The sequence below is a fragment of the Rhea americana genome, unplaced genomic scaffold (assembly GCF_003343005.1).
Source record: "Rhea americana isolate MKP2758 unplaced genomic scaffold, rheAme1 scaffold_64, whole genome shotgun sequence".
NCBI classification, from domain to species: Eukaryota; Metazoa; Chordata; class Aves; order Rheiformes; family Rheidae; genus Rhea; species Rhea americana.
The window spans coordinates 1890280-1902290 of record NW_028186801.1 but is presented as its reverse complement, the minus strand read 5'-3'; the positions used below and the strand labels follow the sequence as shown (position 1 = coordinate 1902290).

At 35.0% G+C, this 12011-nt stretch overlaps 1 protein-coding gene across 1 annotated transcript; it reads left to right on the top strand.

Annotated features, from left to right (window-relative positions):
* Positions 1 to 262: 262 nt before the first annotated feature.
* Positions 263 to 10926, top strand: LOC146586875 (GLIPR1-like protein 1). Its single transcript, XM_085320527.1, has 6 exons — positions 263 to 433; positions 1841 to 2086; positions 4449 to 4552; positions 9035 to 9120; positions 10648 to 10674; positions 10772 to 10926. Exons 1-6 carry the CDS (start codon positions 263 to 265, stop codon positions 10924 to 10926), a joined length of 789 nt encoding a protein of 262 aa, XP_085176653.1.
* Positions 10927 to 12011: the final 1085 nt, after the last annotated feature.

The following is a 12011-nucleotide window of genomic DNA, read 5'->3' as shown; positions in this document are numbered from 1 at the left end:
GCCCAGGGGACGCCTGCGGGGGCCAGCGAGGGATGCACGGAGTAACCCGCCAGTCTGCTGCAAAGCGTGACCCGTGCTACCATGAGAGGCAGCGCAGGGCTCGTRGCGAGCACCTGAGAAAGCCACTCCTAGAGCCGCCTGGGGCGAGGTGCTGCCACCAGCGCAGAAGGTTCTGGAAACAGCCCCGGGGCCGGGGGGGGGGGCCTGCGACGCCTCCTGCGACCGTTGGAGCCGTTGGAGCTGTTGGGAGCCGTTGGGAGCCATGAGGTGGTGGCTGGCAGTGCTGGCGCTGTGGCCGGTGCTGGGGTGCGCAGGCGGGAAGTCGCCCACTTTCCCCAGCATCACGGACAAGACCTTCATCGAGGAGTGTGTGCGTGGCCATAAYGACCATCGTGCCAGTGTCAAGCCTTCTGCCAGCAACATGCGGTACATGGTAGGGACCGGCTGCCGGGGGTGCGGGGGACGAGGGGGCGATGCTCCGGTGGGACACGGAAAGGGTTAGAGTAAACTAAAGAAGATGCTAAGAAAAGTGGATGTTGAATGATTAGTGCAGCTCCACACAACAGAAGGGAAGCATGATGAGCAAAGACAGCTAAAGGAGTAGTATTTGGAGGAAGGCTTGGGACTACTTGAATACTCAGGTATTAATTGAAAAGAAAGGCTTTAGTATGGGATTGGAGCTGGAATGACAGATGGGGGTATAACCTTGGAAATGAACACGCTTGTGAAAGATGCTGCACCTAGTTTTACTATTCAGGAATAAGAAAAACAGGAAAAATAATGAATATCAATAGCATGCATGTAGAAAGAACTATGGGCCTTGAGAAAATAGTATTGGCAGCCAATATAGTTTTTGAAAAATCTGCATAGAGGGTAAGGGTATACTGAAATCTATGTATGCTGAGAAGCCTAGGCAATGAAATCGGTACTTTTACCTAAGGCATAAAACTAGGTACTTCAAGGGTAGCAGAAACCTACTGAAAACAATTATGAGTGGAACAGAAATGCTGAAGGTCATGCATGTTCAGGAATTAAAAGTTGTGTRATGGAGTCATACTGCAAAGAAATAACCGGCAGCAGAATGAGTTACAGCCGAACACTGAAATATTTAACTTATGAAGCAGTCTTGGGTTTAGCTCAATTGGTTAGAGCATGGTGCTAATAATGCCAGGGTCACATGTCCAATCCCCGCATGGGCCACTCGTTTGAGGGCTGGACTAGATGATCTCCAGAGGTCCTTTCCAACCTTACCAATTCTATGATTCTATCTAATTCTATGATTCTATCTAAAGCATTACTGTGAAAGAAATATGTATTTGCTACCAGAGACTCTTCAGATAAAAATGTTTAAAATATGYCTAAATCCGAATCTACAGGAACGGTGCATTTTTACTTTTGCTTGATTTTTATGTAGATAATAGAAATCCTTAATGATCTATTTAAAAGAAAAAAAAAACAGTTATAATTAGTGTTAATAATTAATAATATAATTAACAGAGTCTACTTAATGTAAATGAAAGTAACTTCTTATCTGAAGATAAAAATGCATTCCAAACATTTTTTCAGCTGCTAGCAAGTGCTCTTACAAATTTTATTTTTGACAGTAAAGAAGGAAAAAAAWTTTCTAATGAAATCACTTTATATTTCTGTGCTGCATCAAGAAAACTAAATGAAAATAAAGCACACATACTTGCCTAAATAATAGAAAGTCTATTTTTATATAATTCCAAAATATAATGTCTTATTTCTACTTTATTCTTTCTGACTGTTTTTACACGATTATTAAAAGTTCTGTTGTAACTTCACATTATATTACTATTTCAATTTTCRTATTTTTCAGACTTGGGATGCAGCCTTGGCAAGAACTGCCAGGGCATGGGCAAATAAATGCCTTTTTAAACATAATATACACTTGAAGAACAAATACCAGTGCCATCCTAATTTTACATCTATTGGAGAGAATATTTGGCTTGGAAGTTATCGAGCATTCGGTGTCGCTGGTGCAATTAAAGCATGGTATAATGAGGTCAGATTCTACACTTTTGAGACACGCAAATGTACAAATGTTTGCGGTCATTACACCCAGGTAAGAGCTATCTATGGCAGAATGTTCTGTATATTTCTAGTACAGTGCCTATCAGATAAATCAGCARGGTTTCTAAATAATGGAGTTGTATATATGTTTTGTAGCAACTGCCAGTCTACTATCTTCTTTAGGAACCTCAGCTATACTGGCTATACTGCAAGTTACCCCTGCACTGGTTAATTTTCTTACCTTTACTACAATATTCCTCACTGAAAATGTCCCTATACATTTCATAGTATCAGTACTACATGCACGCAATAAAATCATATCAAATTATCCAGCCAGGTACCCACACAGTTTTGAATCCTGTAAGTTTGGAGATACTATTTGAAATAATGACAGTAACTACAAAATGTCTATAAGAACTCAGTAGAAATATTAACAGAAAGTGAAAATGGAAGTTCAGCCAAAGTAAATTGTATTCCTTTTATAAATCCTGTAAGAGAAAGGTAGGGGGCAAAAAAGAGCATCAACAACAAAAAAGGCCATTTGTGACATATTTCTGATTTCTTCATGGTAATTCTGACAAACATAATTCTGTGTTGAGAAAGTAAAGCTTTCTTATTGTTTAAAATAAGTGTATTAATTCCCATATTTTTTAAAAATGAACTTTGCAGTAGGATTAGTTCCAGCTATTACTAAATATGTAATGTTTCACTGATCTCAAAGAGTAAATATTTTAATGTAGACTCAAGTCTTAAGGGGTAAAATGACTATTTAAGTTCTCATCCCAGTATCAAAAGCACTTTGCAGCTACTTAGGCAGTTCAGTTCCTCTTGAGTAGACTTTGGATTAGGAAATAGTGAACCTACCAGAGTTATTTAAAAGCATTTTCTGTTTGGGACTTCTTGTACCTCTTTTTATGTCCTTTCTTGTTTATTTCTCCTCAAGTGTTAACTCCTGTTTTCTGCACCTAGTTCTGCCTATAGAAATGAAAAGCAAAGTTGGAGTTGCTGTTTATTGGACATTAAGTTCTTAGAAGGTTGGATCAGGATGGTATCTCAGGACAGAATTTTTCATTTTTTCTCTGGCATGATAAATTTAAGAAATTATGTAGCAAGGTAGCTTCTACCTTTTTAAAATTTTCTGTTCTAYTTAGTCTACATAGAATTTTGGAGGTTTTTTTCACTTTTCTCTTGGAGTGATGTTTACTTCTAAGATTTATTTCCCCCAATTCAGATTACTTATTTCTTAATTGCTACAGTTTGTTTGCCCTTAATATAAAATATTAAGTCACAACAAAAGAAACTAATCACTGGAAAGAAACAAACAGAGTATGTGGGTTAAGCACTAAWGAAAATATAAAAAGTTGCCTCAAAATTGATAGGCAAAGACTGATCCAGGAGCCATCATAGACTTGTAGGCTCAGACATAAAACTGCAAATGAGTAATATTTACAAATCATAAATTGATAGGTCATGTTGAGCTGCTGATAGCATAGTGACACAGAACTCAACAGAAATGTGCAATAAAGCATGTGAAACTCTTACAAAGAGGCCTATGAAATGCTCAGTCCTTGCTCCAGGATTGAGGTTGCATGTCATTAAGCATTAAGGTCCTTTTCTAAGAAAGATTGTATCATCTGCTGAACATAACTGCTTGAAGAGATGGACATTTTGAGAATGTTCAAATCACTTTGATAGGCCTGTATTCTTTGTTGTGGGGGGATCCTAAGAGTTATCCATTACATCTTTCAGTTTCCCAAAAGTAGAGTGTATGATCATCCAGACCTTCTAGGTTTATAGTCAAACAGTTTTAAATGGCTTCAGTACAGTTTAGTCAGCCATGTGCAGAAGATGTAGGAAAAATCTCCAGCAATAACCAGAGGATGTTCAGACTGTAAGAGACTCTTTTCTTCATTATGGAAGATAATTCTGCAAACTTTAGTACTGCACAGCTTTCAGACTAATCTGTAATAAGTTTGCTGTATTAGTCAGCTAGACCACTTTTCTTACATAGGAGCAGCCCTTTTTGGAGTCCTGAGTTAGCAATGTTGAAACTAATCAAAGAAACTGTTTGGAAGTTGCCACTAATTCCCTTTTTGTCTCTTGGAATACACTGATGGATCATAAAGTCAGTGACTCTTACTGAAATTGTTCTGAAGGTGATTCTGCAAATTTGCAGAATTTTGCTCACTTAATCTTGAAGTTTGAATAAATCACTTAATCTTAAGGTGTGAATATTTAGAAACTGGCTTTAACAAGCTTGCTTACCAGCAAATGTTTTTTTGTAAGTAGACAGATCAGGGGTTGCAAAAGGAAAATAATGTGTAGGATCTTTGAAAATAATTGAAATTTTCTAGATATTCCAACAGGTTACCATTAAGTACAGTTTTCACTTTATTTTTTAAAACTTTTTTTAGGTTGTTTGGGACTATTCCTATAAAGTAGGCTGTGCTGTTGCTTTTTGTAAGAAAGTTGGAGGAATGAAAAATGCAGCACTTTTTGTATGTAACTATTCACCAAGGTAAGTTGTTATTTTAAACATTAACAAGATGAAAACAAACTATAATAATGTTTAGCTGAAAATAAATTGGGATCTTCATTTATTGCTGGCATTGTAAATGGAATAAGAGAAAATTATGATCAGCTACTTCAGTTATCCGAAGAGCCATAAGCATCAGTACTTGCTTTGTTTTAATCTGTTAACTTTTCTGAAAACTCTCATTCTCTGCTAGCCCTAAACAAACCCCAAACTCTATCTTAAGCCCCACTTCATTGATTTTTTTTTAATATAAATCATAAAAAATGAAGAAGTYGCTGCAGGCTACAGTTAATCACAAGTGGAATTACCTCTTGAAGAGTTTTTTAATGCAATTCAGCTTTTTATGTTGCATTTCAGTTTCTTTATCTTTAAAAATCACTTGGTAATAGCACAGTTGTTTTTTATTTCTGTATAACTGAGTAAAATAAAATTATATTTATCATTTCTTGACCATTAAGTAGTTGTGATTGCATCAAATATCATTTAAGCATAAGAAAACAGTAAATGATCTATGCCAGATAAAGCTAACTACAACAAGTGATTTCATATTTTATTTGATCTTCTGAAATATCAGAACAGTTCCTAATGAAGTAGAATTTTGAAAACACAAAGGCAGACAGTTTAGAAATAATACATTTTGTTTCATAATAATGCACACTTCATCAAATGCATATGCAGTCTACACATTATTTTTAAAAAAATACATAGCTTGTGAGCTTACATGATGCCTGATCTTTCTTATTCCTTCTCGAAACTTGGGTCACAGTACTGTTTTTCTCTCCCCCTTGTCCTTGAGTCTTGTTAACTATTTGCAAGGTTTTTCTCACAGTATTTCTCTAACACTATCAGGGAGTTCAAGTAGGTTGACCTATAAACTTTTTTGAACCCTTGCTGTCTCTCTCACCACACCCTGAGACTGGACTTGCACTTGAATAATTATTTTGAAACTTGTTGGGGTATGGAATTTTGTTCTTTTTTTCAAATCTGACCTGAAATATTTTGAGTTATAAATTCAGAATAATGAGTAATTCACATCAGCAAGGTCTGTAAAGTATTGTTACTTAAGACTTTTCTAATCTGTCACCACATGCCATATTGATGTGCTGTACTATTCTACAGATCCTAAAGAACTGATCAGCTAGGCTAAACAGTCCTCTAAGATGAGGTCTAACATACCATGGTTCTTCTGCTTACTGCCTTGACACCAAGAACCCTCTACTTCRCTACAGAGTTAAGTGGAGTTAGAATAGACAGACTAGTTTCTAATGACACCTTTTTCCCTTTCTAAACTGTTTGAAAAAACATGTAGAATATTGCCCCCAATCATCACCACACTCCAGGTACTGAAACAGACAGCCTTTTTCAACCTGACTTTCGGGTCTCCTTTCTGAGATTAGGGCCCTTAGTGCTGAGTTAACCTGTGAGAGAGCAGTTTCTTCTTGGACTTGAAGATATACCAATTTGACAGCCTTCTCAGGCCTGAAGTTAGTTGCCACATCCATGCTACCAGGCCCAGTTCATCAAACTGTTCTTCTAGTCTCTTCGCTTCTACCTACCTTACTTTTGGCAGATGAATCTTTTATCTATTCTGTCCAAGGAGCCTTTGGCTCTAAGAGGGGCCTTATGATGATATTTGTTATTCTGTTTCAAAGGGTAACAAAACTTTACAAATGCCCTTGGATCTAGCAAGATATCACATAACTGGACATTCACTGTACATTCTTCTCCACTATCACAATAAGCTTTCCCAGTTAATTATTTCTTTTACCTAGTTGGCAGGCCCTTTTGTATTTTAGCTCTTCAATTTCTGCACCATAGGCAAAAAGTCCGAACTAGAAGAAATGAACACTGTCTCACATCTAACTCTCATTGCTGATAATCATGGCTGAAGGCAAGAAGTGTAAACAGTCTGAGGAATCCTGAAGGGAAGACTAGATAGAGATTATGGTGATTTGTCAGCTATCAGTTACAGCTTCCAAATTACCAGGAGTTGTATACATGATGTGAGTGTAGGGTGCTGCAGCTTTTACAGGATGTCAGAAAACTCCATTATTTCTGGAGACTTAATAGCACTGCTGGGTGAAGCCAAACTGTCTGTCTGAACTGGACTCAGTGGATCCAGCAAACTGTTAATGTCTCAGGTTGGGTGTTAGCATTGTTATTTTAGATACCAGTTAGAGTTTGCAGTCCCTGGCSACATTGTGATGTATCAGAGGCCTTCTCCTTTTAGTGTTCAAACTTGTTCCAGAGCAAATCAAGTCCTTTACATATCCATGATGCTCAAGTCGTTTTGAAATCGTGTAATTTCTGTTTTATGATGTGAAGGAAATGTCTACTGATACCTTTAACAATGTCTTCTGAGACACTAACATGTGGCAACTTTGCTTCCTTTTCCAAACCCCTTTTAATTATTTTCTTTCAATTTTTAAAGTTTCTGCATTTCATTTGTTTTATCACAAGAAGAGATGGTGATTAATCATGCATTGACTTCTAGGGAAACTAGTTAAATGCATGCAAGTCAGATATCCCAGATGCAAGTCTTCTTCACTCTCAGTTTCCTCTACCCTATTCGGAAAATGCATATCAAAATTATCAGCGTGACTATATCACTACATGGTTAAGAATATCAAATATCATCAGAGACAGCTGGATTTTAGATGTCATTGAGAGGGTTTATTCAACATTTTGCTGTATCAACAATGTTTCCATTTTACTGCTCTGTAGGAACCTTTGTCTTAAGTCTACTTTAGCAGAATAGGAAATCTCTCCTGTTTCTGGAACTACAGGTTTCCACTTATTTTAGAGTAAAAGACTTTATAACTGCTTTCTGGTGTAAGAGGATGGAACATATTTCCATATTCCAGAATTTACCAAATTACTAGATGTATTGTCATTTAAAGTTCTAGAGCAGTTAATAACAAGATCCCTTATTAGCATGATTCTATATTTAAGTGCCCCTCACAGTTTTGGTAGCTGTGTACAAGTCCACTAAAGGGTGAATTTATAGGTAGATGGAAAAGACAATTTTAATTCAGTCTCCAGCTAAACAACAACAGCTGAAGAAATAGCTTGATCCATACTTAACTTTATCAAAGACTCCTTAAGTGGAAATGAGTGCATGTCAACCAGTATTCSTCCCTTTGCAGTCTCCCCAAGAGGGAAGAAAGTGCTTCACATTTTGACCCTGTTTTTTTGTCTCTGGAGTGCTATTCTATTTCCTTATTCTGTTTTTCTATTGTATTTTCCCTACTCCATTTTCCTGTTTGAAGAAAATAGTAAGTACCTAGASTTCCTGCCAGATGAGGAAAGTCCATGAAGAGCAAGGATCCCATGTGTTTCAGTTCAGAACTTTGTTACAGACATATCACTAGACAACATCTAAGCAATATCTCAGTAAATCAGGAGAAAATATTGTTGATTAAACAATCTCACCTGCTTCTTCCCAAAGACAGGTTGATTAAAGATCCTGTTAAATTGGAAGCTTGAAGTTATCTTAGAGATTTCACATATAAATTCTGCAATATTTTGTTGTACAAATTAGATCATCTTTAAAATAAAGGAATGGTAAATTAGCATGTTTCAGTTTTAATTGAAAGGTATGTGACATAYCAAAAACTCAGATTTCCATTAGATTTGAGCTTCCAGTGTGTTAAATGCCACTAAGAATGTACAAGGCTCTCCAAGACTATTCTTATGTGTACAAACTATCTTTTAGTTCCTCAGGTAGGATTCTGTCTTCTGAATTGTCTGTTTCTTCACTCATTTACTGACTTCATTTTCCATAAAATTAGTTTTTACTTTAGTTAGACTTAAATACATTTTATTGAAAATTACCAATTTCAGCAGTTATTTGTATAAGTAGCCTTTTTGAGAATGTCATCAGAGTAACTACTGCAGGCTAATCTTTATACTTAAGCACTCAATCTCCAGTGTGATGAGGTACTTAAGCATGTAAGGATCGCACTGTTTTCAGTAAGACTGCATACTTTCTGTTAGGCATTTGCAGGCATTTTGCTGAACCATGGTGCTGTTTCTCAATATTATAGTTCAACAGTAAATAGCTTACAGGATTTTTTTTTTCCTAAATAAGTTGTTTTAAGCTATTTTGGGAATGTCAGCTTTAAAATTTTCCTATTTCAAATCCTTTTCATTTTACCTCCACTATTTAAAACCAGGCTCTACCCAGAACATTCTTTTTATTTTTTTTTAAAATAGTTTATTTTCTGATTTAAAGTTTGAATAAAAACCTGAGGATTTTCCCTTAAGAAAAACAACAGCTTTTTGAGATTGTTTTCTGTATCAGGGACCAAACAATGAAAATGAGTGATTTCAAACTATTCTGAGGTTTTTAATGAGTTTTCAGTAGTTCATTGTATTTTCAATGTATTTTTTTCAACAAATGATTTATTTAAAATTATGTATAAGGCCACACATCTCATAAAACCTTTTTCTTTTCCTTTGTAGTGGTAATCTTCCAAGAAAACCTTATACAAAAGGAGCATCATGCAGTAATTGTGCAAAAGAGGACACCTGTGAAAATAAATTGTGTAGTAAGTACAAGCCRATGTAAAATGCAATACGTAAGTCCATTGTTGCTTGATAAAGAACGTTACAAACTACAGTTTTACTCAGTGCTGATGTTCTCACAGATCCAATTCACAAACAATTTAAAGATATTCTTAAGGCCAATTAAGTTCAAAACCCAAATAATTAAATAGTTCATATTTTGCTGAATCTGGGCCTCAGTGATCATGATAAGGTCCCACTTTGATTCCAAGTATATATAATTAATGATTGTAGGTAAATGTGTTATTATTTTTCCTATTGCACTCTGATATTCTACTGACTTCACCATACCAAAGAAATCAGCATCCAGCTGCATACTTTTTAAAGTAGCACATAGCAGCAACTCTTTAGTGGTCACTTGGGCCTTCAGAAACTGCATACTTCTGTATTATTCATATTGTGTTATTAATCAGTTTTATTTAGATATAAATACTAAAATTTGAAGCCATTGAGTCTGTTGTTACTCTTTTCTGAAGCCACAGCCAAATTTCATTTGAGAATTAGTATAGCTGACACAGTCTCCATAAGCAGTCACAGTCACTGTGGGAAAGTCAGTCTGGTTGTGCAATCCATGTTAGAGTTGTAAAAGAAATCTTTCTCAGAGGCACACTGTATATCTCACTTATTCCATCCGTGGGAAAAAGGGCTGCATCCTAATTTAATTTTTTAGCTATAAAGTTTTTTTCCATGACAAATAGGATTAAGTCCTCGAACTGTTTTTTTAAACTCTATTATTGTCAAAAAAAAAAAGGAATTATTGTTGTGAAATGCTAAACATTCCTGATGTTTTGAGGAATGAAACATCAAGAAACAGWATATGGTCTCTGTTCAGAAAGTTCTAGACCTGACAATTTCTGCCTATTGGGAAATCACAAGCTGGGAGTTTCCTGTGGCTAAAGTTAGGACATGTGTTTTTAAGTTTCATTCAAAAAGCTGTCAGTAAGGCTCATGGCTTTCATCCAACAGTTAGTTATTAGCTTTAGTCATTATATATGTTAGTATAGCTTTAGAAACATTCAGGAGTTTTGTGGTCTTAATTTTTAGGTAGCAAACATCTCTGAAATAGAAGGGCTACTGGGTTATACTTGATCTTGAAGTTAGACACCACTTAAGCAGTTTTGTCTTCCTTTCTCGTTCATAAAATTGTACCTGATAATATTTACTAGCTTATGTGTGTAGTCAGAATATTAAATATCATTTCTTTTTTYGAGAAAGACAAGAGAGGATTCTAACTGAAAATAAAAAGGCCTTGTAATATGTTCCTCTTCTCCATTATCATTACTGTTACAAGCAATAATGCCTTTATGAATGTATTATAAAGTACAGCTGTTTAGYTTTTAAGAAAATATTTTAGCTTTTGTTTTATTTTTAAGGTTTGTCAGTGAGAATTCTGAGAGTTTGTCAGATTCTCCTGATTGTAAATCTGATTAATTTGCTTTAGCTAACTAAGATAAGCAAAGAGAAATTACAGCTGACTTGTAGAACTGTTTCTTTTTTTTTCCTTTTTCTAGGAAATCCACAACGTGATAAAATTATCCGTACGTATTTTAATTTTACATCCTTATTTAAATTGCCTAGTTACTGTATATATACACATATTCCCAGTAAGACTTGTATTTATATGCTTATTTATAGATTATTCAAGATGGAATCCCCCGTGGGAGTTCAGAATTGTATGCGATGAGATTTGTATTGCTCTTGCAGTTTTGAGACCATCAGTGATGTTTCTTGCTTTTATAGCTGTTTATTTTATAAAAAAGCGTTTTATAAACATGCATATGTCTACATAACTTGATTTGAAATATATACTCCTAGTGAATTATACTCTAGTATAATTCAAGATACTCTCAAGTGAATTAAGCAAAAAAGTCATACTGACATGATGCTAAAGACAACTGATCTGACAATAATTTGGTTATTATCTTTCGCTCCTTAGAGCCTGCTAACATGCTAGGAAAATATTTGCGGGAAAAACATCTCTGGGAAAACATTAAGCTAAAGATGGCATTTGGTAAGATTTGGAATATTAATTATCAAATTTAACAAAAATGTGTCATAGTTAACTCCTAGAATTCAAAGAAAAAAAATGTCAATTAATTAAACAGCTGTTACAGTTCACACTAAGCCAATATTYAAAGTAATTTAGATGCAAGAGAATACTAGCATCATTTTATGTACTCAGTCCTGTTTTCCTAGGATAAAAGAATGCTCTGAATAAAAAGTAAAAAGAAGATTCTATAGAAAAACAGTTCTTTAGAAATCTTAATGTTTGTAAAGTTACTACGACTTGATATTTATAAATTAGTAAGTTATAAAATAATAAGTCTCTTACTCAAAATGAGAAGTTTCAGATTTATTATTAAGTATTTTGTTCCTAAACTCCCGCTAAAGGTAATCAAAAAATTGAAAAGGTAATATTCATCTTTTTAAACTTCCTCACATATTCCTTGTTTTAGCATATGTTGTTATTTAAGCATATTCTGGCTTTAGCATAGCATACTTCTGGCTTTGTAAATGTTCTGAAATTTTAATAATAAATTTTGTTCACTTTATCTGTAAACTTATTCAAGTCTCTTTAATCAATGCAGATTTTGCTCTTCTATATCCAAAACATCATGTCTTTYATTAATATATTTTAATTTCAGTTTCACCAAAGGACAGGTAACGGTTACACAATAATTTTTAAGTTATTTTCCTGTCAATAGAATAAACTGTATTTTTTCCTGGTTATAGGTGAAGCAGAGGGATAAGACTATCTCAACACATTAAAATACCCCAAAAAGCTTAAGGYTATTTTAGTCTTATCTAGTAAATGCCTATATTACTGCATTACTGCTGACGTCCATTATTTTGGGGTAATGTTTTACTGTTGCTG